Source organism: Cibotium barometz, chromosome 13, assembly GCF_041138505.1.
Source record: "Cibotium barometz isolate CiBa-2024 chromosome 13, ASM4113850v1, whole genome shotgun sequence".
NCBI classification, from domain to species: domain Eukaryota; kingdom Viridiplantae; phylum Streptophyta; class Polypodiopsida; order Cyatheales; family Cibotiaceae; genus Cibotium; species Cibotium barometz.
In genome coordinates this window covers 48,231,601-48,252,437 of record NC_141058.1, presented here as the reverse complement: position 1 = coordinate 48,252,437, position 20,837 = coordinate 48,231,601, and the positions used below count along the sequence as shown (strand labels likewise).

Here is a 20,837-nt window from a genome sequence, read left to right as displayed (position 1 = left end):
TGTTTCTTCATTACAATACATTACAGAACTTCAATCGTATTCAAAAGCCATTCAAATTAATGCTTCTCAAGCTTGAGAGGAGTTGAGAAGAGAAACATTTGGAGATTTAAGAAAAAGAAGACAATAATCCACACTTTACCTCCTAAATTACTTGATTCTTTGATCACAGTAGAGGCCCGCAACCAATCAATTGGTTTGGTATGTTGTTGGAGTCTCCAAGGAAGATTTAAGAGAGAGAGAAGCTCCAATCTCTTCAATTTGTAGAGGGTTTTTAGAGGATAATAGAAAATAAGCTTAACTTAGAGTAATACCGGCATAGTTTATCACACATGAGAATACAAAGGAATGAGGGTCTATTTATAGGTGAGGGAGGCCACCAACTGAGTCCAACTAAGTTCTAGAATTTTCCAGCTTCAGTTTGGCTAAATTTGGACAAGTTTTGGACCAGTTTGGCTCTCTTTTTTATTTGGTTTTATTTAGGAGAGAGGAGAGATAAAAATATCCTATTATTTTTTAGTTAAAAACTCATCCACACATGTGAAATAGGCGCCTCCTTGAAGGGCTTCCTTTTCCTTACCCATGTGTCAAAAATGAATGATTACTCCAAAATATCTCATTTTTTATTAATACTTTATAATTTTTAACTAATAAACCTAGTTTTTTAGTCAACTCTTCATCTTATGTGGGTATTTACTCATTTTTGGGTATTTTCTTTTATTCTTTAGATTTATCTTGTCCCAACACTTGGATTAATCTTATTGGTCCATAGGAACCTTAATTGGACCATAATCAAAAAAATTTCAAAAATCTTGACCCTTAGGCTAAGGTCTTCTAAATCATTTTTTAATTAATTCCAATTGCACCTTGGAAAATCTATTATGATTTTCTATTTCAGGCTCAGGTTGGAGTACCATCTGGCCTTGAGTCGGAGAGATCAATTGTTCATCATCAAGCATGTGACTCGGACTAGGTACATACTTCTTAAGCAAACTAACATGGAATACATCATGTACCTTGAGATGGGGAGGCAGAAGAAGTTTGTAGGCTAGATCGCCCACTTTCTTTACGACAGCATACGGCCCACAATATCTGGGGGAGAGAGCTTCTTGTACTTCCCTAAGGATAAGGAACTTCTTTTTGGTCGTACTCGAATGAAGACCATATCTAACTCTTCAAACTCTCTCTCTCTCACCTCTTTTTATCTACATAATGCTTTTGTCTGTCTTGGGCTGCCTTTATATCTTTACAGATTGATTGCATCTGTTGGTCCATGTCATCAAGCATTTTTTTGGACATTTTCGACTCTAATCAATGGGTCAGACCAAGTCAACGGTGTAAGGCAATCTTATCCATACAAAGCTTTGAAAGGACTCATCCCAATGCTCCGATGATAAGAAGCATTGTAAGCGAATTCGACCAAATGCAGATGACTTAACCACTTCTTAGGTTCCCTGCTTTGCAGCATGGCCGAAGGATATCTTCAATTACTTGATTCACCCTTTCCGTCTGGCCAATTGTTTTGGGGTGATAGGCTATGCTGAGATCCAAGAAAGTTCCTACTGCTTCAAAGAATGTAGTCCAGAATTTCGATGTGAATTTAGGATCTCTCTCACTTACTATCCTCCTAGGTAAACCATGCAATCTGAAGATCTCCTTAAGAAAAACTCTGGCAACATCCACTGCAGAGTATTTCTTTCACTAGAGTCAGATGGACAACTTTGGTTAGCCTGTCAACTACCACAAAAATGGAGTTGTAACCTGATTGCACTGAAGGTAATCCAGTGACAAAGTCCATACTGATGCATTCCCACTTCATCTGTGGAATGTCTAGAGGCTGCAGTTTCCCTGGCATCTTGACTTGAGAATCATTCAATTAATCTAGGATGATTAATCCTAGAATTGGTAGATGAGAATACAAAAGAATGGGGGTCTATTTATAGGTGAGGGAGGCCACTAACTGAGTCCAACTGAGTTCTAGAATTTTCCAGTTTTAGTTTGACTGAATTTGGACAAGTTTTGGACCAGTTTGGCTCCCTTTTTTATTTGGTTTGATCTAGGAGAGAGGAGAGATTAAAAAAATATCCTATTATTTTTTAGTTTAAAACTCATCCACGCATGTGAAATAGGCGCCTCCTTGAAGGGTTCCCTTCTCCTTACCAATGTGTCAAAAATGAATGATTACTCCAAAATATCTCTTTTTTTTATTAATACTTCATAGTTTTTAACTAATAAATCTAGTACTTAGTCAACTCTGCATCTTATGTGGGCATTTACTCATTTTTGGGTATTTTCTTTTACTCTTTGGATTTATCTTATCCCAACACTTGGATTAATCTTATTGGTCCATAGAAACCTTAATCCAAAATTTTCAAAAAATCTTGACCCTTAGGATAAGGTCTTCTAAATCATTTTTAATTAATTCAAATTGCACCTTGGAAAATCTATTTTGATTTTCTGTTTCAAGGAAACATTTTTTTGATATCTGTAGAATTTATTTATCCAAAAATATCCCAATATTATTTTTTCTCTCTAGAAATTTTTATCTCACTAGGCCAAACAAGGAAAAATAATATTTTCTTGTATTCAGAAACATAGAATGATTACAAGGGATTGAAGTAGAGGCTTATTTGTTATTCCGGCTGAAGAGGAATCTTACAGCTCACGTTGCGCTCAATGACACTATTGTGACGTTCACTATTCTTTTTGGAGTACTACTTATATCATGCTCCTTAAAAATGATCTTTCGTGGCTTCCCAGCATACTTGCGATCTCATACATGAGTGTTATACTCTGGTCTATGTGTGGCCTCATCATTCATCAATAATCAATGATCATAGGGAGGACTGGTCTCTTGTGATGTGCACTTTCTTTGTCATCTCATCAGTGAGAGGGGTAGGCGCTTTATACATGGGTGTTCCTTCAGTTGCCTGATTAACTATTCAAACCACTTGGGCTGGGCTTGTAGACAATTGTTCTTTTAGTTTCTCCAAGTTTGGTTCTCTCCCTATGTGCTTTCCTTGAGAGTAAGAGACTACCTTAGTGCTTTGCAAAATTGCATTTGTCATATCGGTAGGACATGCATTGTAAAGAGAATTCTTGTGTTTATATCCTTCCCCTACAAGACAACTTCCATGCTTTCTTTCTGCTAGGTTTGTTCTTGGGTATTTGGACCATCATTACTCCCCTCTATTGTTGTCTCATATTTGAACCCCAATGTGCTATGTACACCTCCCACCAGCTCAACCAAGAGTCCATTGCTAACATATTCCTATCCATTACATGACCATTGCGCAACCATTGACGTATTAATCAAGCCTCCACTGATGCAGCTTCACTGGTAGGAGCCATGTGCCACTTCTAGCACACTGTTTTGTGCTCTCCTTGTTGAGATGTAACGCACACATGCTTTGTTGTGTGGGAAACCATGCTCTACTCCCAATGAAATAGGCAAGACCTCTCCTATCTATTAGAATGTTATTTTTCCCACCATTGAACACATGTCGAACTACATTCCAGTTAGCCTGAGCCTCATCTGCATGAAACCAAAGAAATCTTCCCTTTTGCAACCATGGTTTGCCATCACTTCATTAATGCATTCCCAGAATAGACATTGGCCTCCATATCCTCCTCTTTCATTTCACATGTCATAATTGTTAAAATATCATGCATGCTACATGAAAAACTCTAGTCATTTATGATGTAACAGACTTGACCAACTCTGCCTACTTTTATACTCTACATTCATAATATGCTACCTTGGATCGTACACATGACAAGCCATGGTCACCCAATCTAGTGTTCGTCGAGTGTGGTTGATCCACGCATGTTGCAGGTCGCTATAGCCAATCTGTCGCATTTGATTCACCAAATCTAACATTGAAGCGGCTCCAAGGGTGAACATCTTGAAAACAAAGCACTTCTCACCTAAGGACCCTTATGCTAGCGAGAGCCTACTTCCGTGAAAAAAGCCATAAGTGCACTCTCGTTTCAGCTTCATAAGTGCATCCAAGCCAAAGCTCTCCTTTGAAGGCCCGTGGGCTGCAGTGACAAGGGGCTGCAGTGTGACAGGGCCTTCAAAACCTAAAAATCAAATTGTTGAAATTTTACACTTTACTTATCTATATTTTAACAGCTCTTTTACAAAAACATAATTGCACAACCCAATTAGCCTACCAACTGTCACAGATGGGTGGAGAGATTTGTCTAGGAAAAAATTTCTTGTTCGGGATGGTAAAGCATAGGGTCAAGGCATAGTATGCACAGATTAGGAAAGGTAAACTTTGACATAATGTATTAACTCCATGTATTTTATTAGCTTGCATGGTGCATTAACTCCATATGTTTCATTAGCGTGGTCACATATACCATCTCAACATGTGAGAATGCGGTGCCAGCTCATTATCATTGACAAGTTTAGGTAGGGGGAGCTCCTACTAGCACTTCAATAATCAGAGAATGAGTGAGTCTTGTCACAATGGTTATCATTTGTATATATTGCATTGTGTATTCTCTCATGTACGACAATGATGTTTGTTTTAGATTGACTCGTTTACATGTGGCTCCCTAACGATCTCGCAAACGAGAAGAGAACGATAAAAGCATGGTATATACTCCACTTGCAACCGTGTTGTCCCATCTTGTTTCGAAAGTAATGATCTTTCAAATACTTGCCTTGTCAATCTTCACATTGCTTACATTCATTATGTGACATTAGTTAATGTGTTTACTTTGCGGATGCATACTAAATATTCTACGGCTATACAAAATGTTGTAGAGTTATTGGAAAGACAAACCATGACACTACAAGAACATACCGAGAAGTATGAAAAGGCCGTGAAGGGGAGTAGAGACAACCTTTAGGGAAAGAGCATACAAAATGCTTGCGGTTGCAAATCTGACAAATGGAGATGGTTTCTTTTAGATGCTCTACAATTTTTATTGGTCAAAGAAGGGGCTTGTCAGTTTGACAAAGGATAAACCGTATACTCTAGCAAGCACATGTCTCGGTCCAAAAAGGTAATTAGGATCCTTTTAGACTACATTTTAATGTATATATTTACATGTTTTATCTAAACCCTAAACATGTGGATGCAGAATAAAAGAGGTCCTCCACATACTCACGACAACAAAGTGAAGGATCCTATAGCCTTCGGCACGTTTGGGGACACTAAGAAGCTCCTCAACTATGTAAAGACGAAAGTATACTCGGAGTACTTGCTCCAACAAGGTAGGACCATCATCAAAGAACTCCTCGCCTCAAGGGTTCGAGGCCTTCTAGAAATAACAAAGGGAATTGCATCTTTTTTATTTTTTCCCTGATCTTTGGAAAGAGATGAGTGGCATAAAGGATTTGGAGATGCATCCCCAGATGGAAGAGAGCTCAACGCTTGGTTTATAGTAGGTACGAAATGGAACTCTTAAACATGTCTATGTATTATATCTAGTTTGTCACTTGATATCCAATTGTACACGAATAAGTTTCATGTATAGGGATGGTACTTTGGAGAACCTCCCAAACCCTCTATGCACTTGGATCGATGTGAATAGTGTAGATTCCATGTAGCCGACATCATGGAAAGACAATGAATTCAGCCAGTAGTAGTGGATAATTCAAGGATTCCCCTAGTGGCTTGACTACCCACTAGGTTCAATCCATGAGTCCGAGTATGATTTGTGGACAGGTTTCTATTCCACCTGCTATTTCAAAATCATACAAATGCATGTATGATATTGTAAAGCGTAGTACTAACGTCACCTTTCTTGCTATTCTCATGTTGCAAAATTTGAGAAATATCACGAACAGGAAGGGAATACAATAGGAAGAGATTCCCATGGTGTTGTAGGAGAACAAGAACATGACATTGGACCTAATGTAGTACCTCCAACCGAGTAAGCCTTTGCATCAAAGCAACAAGATGAGCCACCATACTAGCACACCTCACACCTACACACACTAATCCATGCATGCGCATACCCCATGTGTGAACTAATGAACACAAAGTATCGCCTTTCAATCTTTGAGACAATCATTGCATTGTGGCAATCTTAAGAGCCTCCTATAAGCTAATGCATTTGGAGTACATGTCAAGAGTGGTTTTCGAAAACGAAACATCCAAATCAAGCCCACGTTTGTGAATATTCTCATGAAATTTTCTACCATCAACTAGAGCTTCATTGTTCTCACGTCTTAACATCCTACGCTTGCACATTTTGACTTGCAAAGAGATCATTTTACTTGCAGAAGCACATACCTTTTTTGTTAGCTCATCAAATCCAAACAAAGATATAGGCTACCAAAGCATTCTAGATGTTCTTAATTCATATATCTGTAAAAAAGTTTGCATTTTATTCTGTTTGCAAAAAAGCTCACCTAAAAAAACCACACCCTCAACTATTGGTGTTGGAGTTGCATAGTGTCTTGTTCAAGCTTTTTTGGTGTTCTCGGGCTGCTTGGTCTGCTTATTCGGTGGTCTTTCTCAGCACTACGTTTAGTATCCTCAGCCCTTCGTTCATCATCACGTTGGGCTTCTTTGGCCCGTCGTTCTTCAGCATTTTTTATCATTAAGTTGGGTCACAATGAGTAGCTCTGATACCAATGTACCATGCATTAGTTTGATCGTCCTAACACTCAACAAAGCCTTCTTTAAGCCTATGAGTTTATGCAATCCACCTTACTTTAAGAGAGAAGAGTAAAGAGAGTAGGTGAGAGTCAACACCAGATTGGGTCCCAATCACCCGCTGAAGGGCCCCCATTGCAAGCAAGAGTATTTTCTTGTATTACTTTGGAAAACTTTGTACAGTGATGAGAATGATTATTATGGACTATCCAATGCAAGGACGAGGGAGACTTACCATAGGTTAAACCATATACTGAACCAATTGCACTAGAGAACTCTATGAAGCCACTTATGCAAAACTAGAACTGATGAGGACATGCACATACGCTGCCTAAAGATGAGAGGATCTTCTATGTTTCCTTGCTGAAGCACAGAGTGCTTGCGGCTGATTGCATGCTCCAAGAACCCTAGGGGGGATACTCAAGCACACATGTTCTCTAAGTACTTTGCTAAATACTTGTGAATGTTATGGGATTTATGCAAGGGATTATGGGTTGCTTAGATATATCGATATATAGATGCTGCCATCGACCGAGATAAGGTCCCATGGCTTGGTACAAATAGGCTTTTAATGCCATCACCTAGCATTTTAATGTTGGCATTGAATGCCGTGGCTCAAATAGGTGATCTATGATGCTTAGCATCATGCCAAGGCAAAGCCCACGAAATGGGTTGACTTATGGGCTCGCCCATGTGCACACGCCTATTTAATGCTTCTAAATGGTCTTTCATGCATCTACCATTACTGGACTGACCCCTACATGCACTATCCTCAGGTGATTTACATGCTTTTGATCTCCAAGTGGGTTAAGGGACGGACCCTATTACCTATGGCTAGGAGAATGACCTATGCAATTCATGCTTGACATGTCTAGAATTGCGACTCACAATGGGTCCAAGGCATATGACAAAAAATCCTAGAAAGGGTATTAATATTGCATGATGTTACATACAATGTTGAGCCAATAAGTCACATAGCACCACAATGCAAGGTGCATGGGAAAATGTTTGCCTTTCTAGTGAATTTCTAACATCTCATGCTTGGATTTGATAAAGAGACTAGTAGACATCGACATAAAATCCAAAATGTACTATCTAATTTTAATAACCAAGATCTTTTACGTCCTGCATTGCAATACAAACTTGATTACCCATACAACAGGCTAGAGTCCTCGCCAAATGTATGTCTAACAAGACACTCTAGCTACAGCCTCTATGTCTCGAAACATAAGCTACAATAACACCTAGATTTGTAGCTCCCTATCAAGGCCCCGACAAAAAGACTCACAAGAGACTTTGATACAAGGAATGGCGATTGATACAAAAATCTATTTTACAAATATCATGATTTTACCAATACATAATGGCTATATCGTAGTAAGGTCCTAGCGAGGAGGCTACTACGCATGATATTATACTAGCTCATGGTGTGTTGGGCATCCAATTGATCATCACTAAACTTGGTATAGAACTCTCTTCTACCCTTCCTTTAACACTAGCTCAGGTTTACTTCTAGGTTTACTTCTGTCATAAGAGTCCAATCCCAACTGTTTATTACAAAAACACCTCCTAAATTGGAAGCCTTGATTATTGCCATGGTGTTATATGAGTAAAACGGTTGCACGTGCAAGGTTGGGTTAATGTGCAAGGTAATCTAACCAAATACCATATAAGGCTGTGTTCAGATAAGGCGGCAGCCAAGCTGCCGCCAGCCTGCGCTCCAATTATTGAGCGCCCCATGGCACTAATGGTTCATACTGGGCGGTGGAAATCCACCCCCCCCCTTGCCACGTATAGGAAGAAGAATTCTGATGTTGTGCCGACCCCCCCCCCCTCTCGCCCAAACCATGTTCCACCCTCCACCTCGACTTTTTTGCAGGAGGAGCCCACCTTTCCCAACGTCCCAATTCCCAACGTCCAAATTTCCAACATCCCAATTCCCAACATTCCAATTTCGAACGTACAACCCCCCCCCCCCCTCACACCCTTCAATTTCCTATAAATTAAAGGGTTTAGGGTGAGATTTTGTACCCTCTTGAATTTTCACAGAACAGAGAACAAACATAAGCTTCACAAGTTCCATTCTCCAAGGTGCTTTTTCATGCACTTCAATCACGCTTTCTTTTTATCCACCCATTTACCTTTCTTTTAATGTTTTTGTGGTACACTTGCCATGCCTTTGACATTGTGTGCTTATGGTTTTCTTTTAGGGGTGTGCGAAAAGCGCGGGAGGCAACGTGAAGCGAGCGCATAAAGTGACCCCTCACAAACCGCATTGCCATTATCATGACTTATCTATGTGTTTTTAATTTATGTGGTGCTAATATTCTCTTCGTGTTTGATGTAGGTACTATGGATTCCAACACGAGCCATGAATTTGATTCATCGCAACAACGAGGCGACGATGATCCTATTTTCTCCCAAACTTCTCTCCCGCACTCTAATTTCTATTCATTTCCCCATCCTCCTTTTCATGTGCCACCTCATGGCTTCCAAGCCATGCTCAATTCTCCTTCCTTTTCTCCAAACTCTCCCTTCATGTTTCGCCCCCCCCATTCACCTAGGGTAGCGCAACCTCCTAATCGATCATCCCCCCTAGGTATCCCAAACATGGGTTCCATTCCCAATTCCCCAGGAAGCCAACCATCACCCAACTCGCTCAATAACCCCCCTTTATCTTCTCAACCAAAGCGAGGTCGTGGCATGAGGAAGGAGCCTAGCGATGAGGAGATTGTGCCAGAGACCCAACCTGCACCAAAGAAACCCAAGAACTCCAAAAAGAAGGTGGTGGTGGACTTGGGGAAAGATGACGACAACGACAATAAGAAAAGCAAGTGGCAAGACTTTTGGGTTGACCAACTCATTCATGTCAGGGGGGCATGAGTGAGGAGTTCAACAATCCTGGGAAACAAGGGGTCAACTTGTGGGCAAAGGTGGCCACAAAGCTAGCCGGCATTTACCCTGATTTCGATAAGGATAGTGAAAGTTGTCGCAAGAAGTGGCAAGCGGTGCTAGCAAAATATAGAGTGGACAAAGCTCACAACTCGGTATCTGGCAATGACAGGAGGCACACATGTAAATGGTTCGATGTGGTGGATGAGTATTACCACGATAGAGCCACGGTCACTCCTCTTAGCCACGCTTCTTTATCAACAATGGATGATGCTACTTTCCCCGATGGTGACAAGGATGAAGTAACTATAGCACTAGATGACGAGAAGCCACAAGCACCCATGTCCTCAAGTCGTCGAGTGACTCCCAAGTATGAGGAATCTTTGGCCACAATGGCCGATACTGGGAAACATCTATTGGACCATCTCAAGGAGACCTCTAGCCAAAATGTTGCCTTGGAGAGGGAGCGACTGAAGATATTGGCAGGATTGCATGCCACAATGAGTGAATTCCTTAAGGAAGGAAGGGGGGGCAACAAGTAGCCTTGGCGGAGGAAATTCTTGTTATTATTCTTGTATGAGTTTTAAAAGTTTGGGATCTCGACGTTGCTTTGTTCCTATGCGTTGTATGGATTTATGAATGTTTCTAAGCTCCTAAGAAGCCATATAAGCTGAGAATTGAATATGTATCAACTTGTTTTGGATTTGCAGGTGACAATGGGCATGTCCAAAGACATTGCACTCTATTGTGCGTGGTTGTGTTCTATAGCGATCTATGAATTGCTTAAAGAACCAAGCATGCACAATGATGAGTGCATAGTGCAGACTTGGTTGCATGTTACCGAATGCATGGCACGATCTGTGAGGTTGAGGAAGATTGCGAACCATAGGAGGGGTCATGAACACAGACAAGCGTGGGCATATCCACGGCCTCAAGGCTTTGTAAAATGCTATCTCCTAAGTGCTTATAGTGCTAGCATGTTCAAGCGGCGTCTTACGGTTAGCAAAGAAACCTTTCATTACCTTTGTGGGAGTCTAGCACCATTCATGCAAAAGAAAACCACAAACTTCCGTGTGACTGTGTCTATTCAAGATAGGGTAGCCATTGCTCTAAGCAGACTTGCTATAGGAGGTGGACTCTTGGGCCTTGGTGACACCTATGGTTGCGCTAAGAGCACATGTTGTGAAATAATCCTTGCATTTTCCAAGGCAATTGTGAAATCGGGTCTCCGGAATATGTACATAAGATGGCCTTCAAGATCTCGGCTTGCAACTTTAGCACGAGAGTTTGAGGCACTTAGGGGAATTCCCTACGTCGTTGGTGCGATAGATGGTTCTCACATCCCCATCATTGCACCCCGAGACAACCATGTTGACTACTTCAATCGGAAAGGGTTCCACTCTATTTTGCTACAACTAACAGTAGCCGCCAATTGCTCAGTATGGAATTATGATGTCGGTTGGGCCGGATCAGCGCATGACTCCTCGAACTTCTCCAGAAGTGATATAGGGCAAGCATGTGCAAGGGACGAGCTGGGTAACTATTGTTTGGTTGGCGATTGTGCTTACCCCGCACGGCCATACATGTTAGTGCCTTTCAAAGGATGCAAGGAAGGGTTAACACGTCTAAAGTACCATTGGAATTTCATTCAATCGAGCACAAGGATGCCAGTTGAGAGAGCGTTTGGTATGCTCAAGGCAAGGTTTCGCATCTTGCTAAAAAGATGTGACATGAATCTACGTCATGTCCCAGATCTTGTTGCGGCTTGTCTTGTGCTACACAACATTTGTATCCAACATGGAGAGTCTTTTGATATGGAGTGGGTACGTAAGGCGGAAGCAGAATTGTCAGCATGCTCTGGACGTGTAGAAGAGGATCGAAGAGCAATAGCTACCTCCATGAGGGAGCTTCAAGCAATACGTGAAGTTGACATAGAGGATGCAATGGAGCGCGCTCAAGGAGGCAATGAAGGGGGTGCGAGTGACCTTGGAGTTGGCTCGGAGCGGCGAGATAGTCTTGCCCGAACAATGTATAGAGAGCAAGCAAGGATGAATGTCCTACAAGTTTTTGGAAGGGCGGCTTTAGAGGAGCTGGACTCACCTACCAACTCTGATTAAGCCTTTGAAATACAAGTCTTTTGTCTGGTTTATTGTGGTTTGTAGTGTGGCTTCTTTATTTTATGTAGTTACACTATGCTTTATGGACATAATATAGCTTTGTTCTATGGATTTTGGTATGGTGTTTACTCTTTCTTCCGTCGTCCCCCAGTGTTCACAGTGGGCGGCGGAAGAAGTCAGGCTCCCTTTTACTTCCCCCTCCCTATGTGAACAGTTGGACGGCAGAAGTGTGCATTTTGTAAGAGTTCCACCTGGAAAAGTGTTTTTGAGAGTATGTTTTCCGCCGCTCCAATGTGAACCCAGCCTAAGAGAGAAGTTCTTTAGTGTAGAACGCTATTGTAATATATTAGGTAGTCTAACCAAGTATCATATAAGCAAGAAGTTCTATATAGTGTAGAATGCTATAATAGTATATTTGGTAAACCATATGAGAGAATTTTAGTAGTGTAATGATGTAGCTATAGTCATATATTAGGTAAACCATATGGGAGACCTCTAATGATGTGGTGATATGAAGCACAAAACCTAACTTATTTCAAACCCTCAATACCTATCTCAGTTAATCTCATGAACTTTGAAAACCCAAGCTTAGAAAAGCAATTCTGGGCCAAAAAGTGTTCCTCTTACATGTGTTTAGGGGCAAGAAAAAACGAGCACATATGTTGAACCGAGCCAAGAAAAGTCGGCCTTGTGGTACAAACCTGCAAATGCTTGAAACATTGAAACTGCCCAAAAGAGGGTAATCGCAAAGGTACACCAAGCAATCCTCAATCTTAACCACGGCTGAGAGTCCCCATCAAGAACCTTAATCACCTAGTGTATCAGATTCAATTACAAAATATCTCATTGTGTTGGAACCTATCATTGTTTGATCGATACCCATATCCATCAATTCCACCTTCGATTGGAGAATTTGTGCCAAAAAACAGTGGATGCTCACCATGCTAATGTGCTACGCTAAGGAACAGAAAGAATTCATCCAGGGTAGCAGCTCGTCCCCTAATGAGCAACAGCAACAATAGAACTGCCGCTACAAACTCAGCAGGAGCAACCCAAAACTACAACCCATCCCTTGATCACAAACACAAAGAGCTCTCCGAAGCCCCAAGAAAACATGATTTTCTCCTTCTGATAGATAACACAAGCAAACATGCAAAATAGCACATCAGCCAGCCCATCACCAACTTGTCTCCCTATGATAGAGAATCCAATCAAAGATCCAAGCCAAACAGTGTGCAGATGACAGCAAACAAGGTGCAACGATTAAATAGATGCCTACACGCAAACCCTGTACTATACCAAGCAGTTACGTACACTTTCAGCTCATGCAAGGCCTTCAAACCACAGCTTCCAACTCATGCAAGCAATTCTAGTCACCAAACATTGCAGATAAATAGAGATAGCCAACAAACTACAGGAGGCAAAAATGACAGAGAAATCTGCACAAGTTGATGAAAAACAATGGCATTTAGAAAGTTGTATGGGGCAAGGACGGATTCTCCAACATTCAGAAGCTTACAAGGCTTTTGCAAATAGCCAAAATGTGATACACTTGGTGTTGTCTCGTATTCATTGTGCTCGACCACTATTCAACTCGACTTGGACGCATCAACAAGAGAAACTCTTATCTTAATATGGGAAGAATGCCACTTTCTATACTTAGTTGTGAACACACATTTTGGACTCTCTAATGGAAGAAGAAATGACACAAGTCATAGCAATTGTATGGGATTCCATCAGCAGTGCACTAAGAAATAAAGAGGTTGTTACAACATGCTAGGCCAAACTCTAATCAAATCTCAAAATAGGGAGGCAAGCTATTTAAATCATTAAATTCCTTAATGGAGCCAGAGCTTTGGATAAGATGTTATCGTTCTCCAAGACATAATTACCAGTTCCTTCTCCAAGCAAAGTAAAAGGAAGGATGTAAAACTTTGATTTACCAATCGAGTTAGGCATTGCTAGGTGTATCAACACTTGTTCTAGCCCTAGTCATCCCTTTCCTTTGGCAATCACCCTACAGAAGTCCTCGGTCATTATCCAAAAAAACGGATCGCAGGCACTCAAAAAAGGGTGTTTGTAGGATTACCTAAAAGTTTCCAAACACATACAAAAGAACTATGAAACCTACTTAAAAAACATACATGAAAACCCACTGCAAGTCAAAACACATGCAGATACCAAATAAAAACACATGCAATTATTTGGTTGTGCACAAAGGTACAATGCTTACCTTTTTGCATAAACTACAGCTGAGACCATCCTTTAAATCTTTTTGATGCACGCCACATAGAAGCACAATTTTTGTAATTTACCAAACAACTTATAATTGGAACCATTCTTAAAATCTTTTGAGAACCAACCAGTTACACATTTCAGAAGATGAGTGGTAGAACCCACCCTCTATAAGGCTTTTTGCATAGTACAAAAGAACCAAGCCAGTCTTCACTTCTCATCTACACAAGCTAGTATATGGCCCTTGAATTGTTCTAATTCTGCCAGCACTTCCTCTTCTGGCCTGTAGATCAAATCATTCATCCTCCAAATCTGCCAAGTTGAAAATATATTACACCTTCATAAGTTAATCACATAATAAGCATGCAGCCATAAATAATCATACAAAGACCAGTTCATAATGCTGACCAAGGAGAGGCTTATCAAGATGCCAGGAAACTTGGTGGTTCATCCATTGCATGCAGTGAGGATTTCTAAGGGCCATGGTTGCTAGAAATGGGAACAGGGCAATGGGAATGGCCGAAGTCCAGGTAACGGAAACAGCCCAAATATGGGGGGAATGGAAACGGGGGAACGACCCCCCTCCCCCCCCCCCCCCCCCAAAAAAAAAAAACATCTTTTTTAGTGACTACGTAAACATTAAGAGAGATTATGTAATAGATAAAGAAACAGGGGAACAGGGAAACGGCAACGGCAAGGTTAGGGAACGGCTTTTCCCCACTATTAGGTGGGGAAACAGCATTTCCCTGCCACTATGCTCTACAGGCACCTCCCTGTTTACATAGATAGAGACAGTTGATAGGTGCATCTCATAAAGGGATCACGGGCGCTCTGGATATGCACAATAGACCATATCACACAGGAGATGGGGATCATGGCAACATGCCACTTGATTGTCATACTACGAGATTCGAGGGCGTAATCATTGCCTATTCAATGGGCTCAGTCCTCCAAAGAGTCATCGAGTACGAGGACCAGCGGTGTGCCAGTCTCTACTTGCATGAGATTCATATGCATGAAGAGCAACTCTTGAAAGCAGAATTGGACATGAGAGCCCTCAGACACTCCTTTCTTCCACCGATCGGCCAGGAACATAGATGACAATAGCCACCAAGAGAACCACATCAGAGCTCCAAGAAGAGGCCAATCCTCATCCTGGATACTATCAGCATCCAGCAAACCCAAGATTTCTGAAGCCACATCAGCAAAAGATGACAACACAAAGTCTCGAAGAACAAAATGACAGCAGGCTAGGGCACAGACAGATTGTAGATATGTTCCATGAGCAAATGGAGGATTCACCATCCTGATGGAATTTTTTTGCCAGCTTTGTAATCCTATTTCTTTAACAAAGAGTGACCTTGCAGCCCTGGAAGAGGAGCACATCATGCCAAGACTCACTAATACCTCCTAGTACTTGCAGCCTTAGAAGAGAAGCAGAAGAGTTACATCCCCGATGGTTTACAATTAGACAAGTGAGCTATGGTGGTTGATGGAGAGCCATGCTGGTGATAGAGAGAGAAAGAGACAATGCTCAAGAGGGAGTGTGTTGCACAACTCAATGAGATTGCTGAAGTTGTGCAAGTAAAATGCTTTTATAGCTTGAGGATCCTCTCAGTGAATTCACAGCTTATGTCAAACAGGTATATAATATCTAGATATTATTCTAACCACTCTAAGAGAGGGTTCACGCACTCTCACTTACTCACATAAGTGAGTGTTCACACACATATAAAAGAACAATAGCCTTTTTAGGGGTTGTTCACACAAACACACAGGGGTACACACATTGAGACTCCGAAATACCTAACAAACCCCCCTTCGGAGTTAAACCTTCATATCTATGGTGACTTGGGCCCACAACTGCACACGTGATTCAAAAGATTACAGATTACAGTGACCACTCTCATGCAAGGCCTGATAAGTGGCTTGACCACACATGATGTTTGTTAGCCATCCTAAACTACCCCCCGACTCAAAACAGGGATAAATTGAAGTACTGGATCCTTTTATAACACAAGGTGATTACAAACACATATAATCATGTTTCAGGGACATCCCGAGCGGAGAACCCTTATTGACACTCTTTTACACTTAGAATGCCCAATCAATATCTATCTCTAAAAGAGATAGATCGGAGAATGTGGCAGTGAAGCATTTTTCAAGTGCTAAAGTAGAGGATCCTGGCTTCTCTGGTGCATCTTCACTTTCAACCACCTGGTTGGCATGATTCTTTCATGTTCCTTTGTCATTCTTTTGAAGCAACGGTCTTCTCTATGACCTAGCTTCTTGCGGAAGATGCACTTGAAAGCTTTCCCTTTTTTCTTGCCCTTCGGTTTTATGAAGAAACCCTTCCCTAAGTCAATGTTGGTAGCAGCTTCATCTTGAAGTCTTCTATCCTCGTCAATGAGGATGGCCATCATGTTTTCACACAGCATCCCCCTAGATACCTGAAATGTGGATAGCACTTCTTTGTACCTTTCGACCTCTTAAAAGAGTACCGCCTTTTTGTCATCTCCATCAATGTTGGTTTTTAAGGCACCCAATTGTTGCAAGATAGAACCTATAGTGTTGAGGTACTCTTCAAGAGAATGGTGCTCTTTCATTTTGAGACTAAAGTATTTTTGTTCGGAAAAGACTTTAGAATTGTTAATTTTATTCCCAAACAAATTCTCAAACTTATCGCATACCTCCTTTGATGTTTTGTCAAAGTCAAGGTGATGTATAAGATTGTTTGCCAATCCAAGACCTATATGTGCCAAAGCTTTGTCATTCTTGTCATTCCAAACTTTTACGACTGGCGATGTAGCAACACCTTCACATTTTTCCTCCGCTCCCTTGATGACATTCCAAAGCACGTCCCACATCACTAATAATCCAATATTTGTTTGCCATGTGGGGTACGTCAGAGGCGTCTACCTCGCTTCTACGACCTCTCCATTCTAGACAGCCCCATGGCGGAGATACTTGATCTAAGGAGAGGGCAACACTTCAACTGATCAGCATACATGGATCTACCTGATATACATTTTTCAGTATTTTCCAGTATTTTCTACTCAATATCATCTCGGAGTCTTACAGTTCTGTTCTTATAACTGTAGGACAATCAGTTTATTGTACTTTTTAGTCTCATTTAGTTGTTCTCTTTGATGAGACACCAACTTCAGATGTACTCTCAGTTTTGGTCTCATAGGCCACTATGGCCTCTTAGAGACGTTAATATATCATTTCATTTCTCTCTCTCTCTCTCTCTCTCTCATGGCGTGAGCACCATCGCACCCGCCCCCTGTTCGAACTACATGCTAGTACCCCCCCTCCCCTACTGCGTTCCCTACACTGACATGCGCCCTATTTCCATGTGCGCACCCTATTCACTGCGCTGATATGTGCATCCCCTCCACCCACCCACTTATCCACCCTGCTCAAGCCCCCCAAGACAGCAACTAAGGGGGAACAGCCAAAATGAACCTACAAGAGCTGGAGGCAGACATCAAGACTGGAGGACAACACCAGGAAGGTGCTGGACAGGATCCTGAACCCACATGAAAAACAATTGGAAGGAGCAAGGAGTTATAAGGCAATAATAACAAGATTGAAGAACTGACTGGAGGTAAAGGTGACCCACCAAGAGGAGGAGAATCCGACAATGACCAGATGCAACAACAGGCAATGCCTGACCCTGCCCCAGCAATAGGGGAACTCCGAGCAGAAATGGAAGCCCTAAGGCTACTCTCAAGGATCATATAGTGGAAGAAGGGAAACTGAACACACAGGAGGGTATAAGGACGGACTCAAAGCAGCTCAAGGTGGCCAGTGATAAGTTGCAACGAGAACTGCAGACCACCAAGAAAGGAGGGTATAAGGACGGACTCAAAGCAGCTCAAGGTGGCCAGTCATAAGTTGCAACAAGAACTGCAGACCACCAAGAAAGATTGGGTGAAGGTCGTGAAGAAGCACAAACCCCCACAGAGCATCATACATGAGACTCGCGAGGAGGAGAAACGCACGAAGGATAGGGCCCTCTGCCCTCAAGGGCACATAGATCTACATGGGGGATAATCTCACCCCAGCACAGGTGGCACACCGCCGAGAGGCAATGGTGACAATTCATGAAGCCCGTAGAGAAGACAAGTGGGCTAGGCAGGATCATTATACTGAGCACCGTCCCAAATAGGGACACGAGATCTATGCCTGAGGTTTGCAGTATGGAGCTACAATGGCACCCTGTGGTTGAATCCAGAAGGTTTGAGCGAGATTCTCACAAATAGGGATGCCATTTTCTATATAGAGACTCATCAAAGCCCTGAGAGGGGTTTACCATACATGGCCGGGTAAGAGTGGGAGCCAGCTTTCCGAGGCGAGACCCGCACAACAGGGGGAGTACATGGCTCGAGGGTAGCTGTCCATTTAAGACCCACCTCCGACAGATTCTCGGCATCATCTACGAGGAGGAGGATGCACGGTATCTTACCGGGGACATAGTCTTTCACATTGTTGCATGTTATTTTGCACCACGCCACTCGCCTTATGCCACACAGCATGGCCAATCACCGTACTTACCATTATATGGGGATATTATGGAGTTCTCACAGCTGGGGAAAGTCCTCCTGCTCAGGGACTTTGACGGCAGGACAGGGAGTATACAGGTCTAGACACAACGCAGAGATTGCATGGTGGTCATGAGCCTGTGCATAGGCGTTGAGTGAGCAAGACGTGGAAGGGATAGGAAGAGAGAACTATGGCGACTGTAGGGAAAGATAGAAGAGGGAGAGTGGTTGCACAACTCAATGATGATTGCTTGATTGATATTGAAACCCTTCACAAGTACATGCTTTTAAAGGCTAGTAGCCTTATCTTTTGACCCATAGAAATCACACACACACACACACTCTATACTGATAGACATGGCACACTTGTCCTATCCTCTCATAAGAAAGTGTTCACAACTTAAGAGGATGTTCACATAATGAGTCCCAAATCCTAACACTATGGAGTTAGGATAGAGAGGGGAGTTGGCAGTTATGCCTTGGTTGAGTCAGACGTAATTGTTGGGTTCACTCTTAGGAGGATTGGACAAAGGAGATATTAAGATTTAACACACACTCCGTTCAGTTTTGGACAGGGGAGCTCGTGTTTGGTATATTCATATTGTGCCTTGAGTACATGGTACGTACTCAAAGGACTTCTCTCACGTGAAAAAATTGTTTCAAATGCAAGGACGTGCATGAGGTGGAAGAGTTGATACAACTTATTACCTAAGCATGAGTTGTTTTGACTTGTGATGGGAGTAATGAGATGTTGGAATCTATTTGCACCAAGAGGGCTAGTGTTTGCCGACAACCAAAACATGATGCTATTTGGTATGAAAGTTGAGCTGTGTTGTGGATTTGTGCTAGAGTTGTTCTCGTAGAACTTGTTGCACTTCGTGACCAGTGTCCTACCTCAACTCTTGGTTTAGAGTGCAATTAGAACCGCTATTTCAACTCTTGGAAGTGGAGTAGGCGATTGTACAGGCACTAAGAAGTTGGACCTTTGTAGCAGAATCTACAAGATAGTTTCATATTGGCTTACGTAAGAGCCAAGAGACTTGAGCAGATGCTATGAGTGATTGTTAGGATCCAAGGAATCCCTTATAGTAGTGTGTCGCCTTATGGATTCACAAGGACATGGATCTAATAGAAGGGAGGGATAATGTTACATCCCAACCAACCTAGGGTTAGGGTAACCCAAGGTTACGGGCATGTACTTACTACTAAGCAAGGATTAGGATTAGGGTTAACCCAAGATTAGGATTAGGAACTGAATCCTTCTCAGCTAGCCAGCCGAATCGACCTGCGTTGAGTTGAAAGCCGCTCCCTCGAACTATGCTACCACCCCCCTGCCATCACCTAAACCCCTCGCAGTCTCCTTTTCGTCTGCAGCCCCGGCCGCATTTGCTTACCCCATTTCTCCCTCCGCCCCTCTTTCCCCTGTATGCACCCCCCCCCTCCTTTTTCCTTCTCGGATCCATCCTTCCTCTTTCCCTCTACTCCATCAGGCAATTTCTTGGTTCTTGGGTATTTCTCTTTTAGCAAGCCTCAGCCCCTTCTGGTCTTCACCCCTCAAGAGGACTCCATGGCAACCGCTCCGTCATACCCAACCGAGGCTATCGTTCCTTGTCTATCTTTCTCTGAAGCGGACCTCCAGCTCCTCGCCACGACAGTTGCATCTTTATAGGCCTCCACTCTGGTATGCAAGATTGTCAGTAGCCGCCCTACGTGCAGACAACTCAAAGATCTCCTCGAGCTAGCCTCCTTCGAGGGCTTGCAAAGATCACATACATTCATCCTTTGGGGCACGGCTACTACCAGGTGGAGTTTGACTCGCCAAGGGTGTCAGATCAAATCATGCAACTGAGCCCCGTCGCATTGCGTACAGCCAAGGCCTTCTTTGCGAGGTGGTAGCACGGTTTCAACCCCGCATCCGACCCATTGGTTGGCATTTCACACTTTCCCGTGATAGTCTGTTTCCAAGGCCTTAGGAAGGAATACCTTCCTCTTCTGCCGGTGATAGGTGGAGCCACTGGGAGAGTGATCGAATCCCCCCAGACTGCCACTTTGTCCCTTACGTGGGTGGTTGGGATTCCATCCCTTCGCATCTATATTGCCGTGCCGAAGGCCATATCCCTTCCTTGCCTTCGAGGAGACCCCATCCTATAGAGAGTGGAGTACTCAGGCCTTCCCAACCAGTGTTCATTTGCAGGTAGATGGGACACCTCGCCAGAGCTTGCCCTCGGCGCAAGTCCAAGAGACCGCCTACCATGGACCCTTGCCCCAGTCCCAAATCAGATCTTCACCAGGGGGTAGAGAAAGAGGCAGGCTCTCAGGCAACCGAGCACCAGGACCCGACCTCAAACGACTCTGCTATACCGAAGAGTGGCAAACCGTTGGCCCACGCAAGGGCTGTCAGCCAACTTCAAGAGCTGAGCGCCACATGT

General features: G+C 42.8%; 1 protein-coding gene across 2 annotated transcripts in view; it reads right to left on the bottom strand.

Annotated features, from left to right (window-relative positions):
- Nucleotides 1-13,804: 13,804 nt before the first annotated feature.
- The window catches only part of LOC147632767 (WD-40 repeat-containing protein MSI4-like), a 49,420-nt gene continuing 42,387 nt past the window's right edge, over nucleotides 13,805-20,837 (bottom strand). For both annotated transcript variants that reach the window (XM_086807621.1, XM_086807622.1), the window contains exon 16: nucleotides 13,805-14,173. In XM_086807621.1, coding sequence (XP_086663747.1) covers nucleotides 14,072-14,173 — 102 coding nt within the window. In that variant the 3' untranslated portion in view covers nucleotides 13,805-14,071. The remainder of the gene's footprint in view (nucleotides 14,174-20,837) is intronic.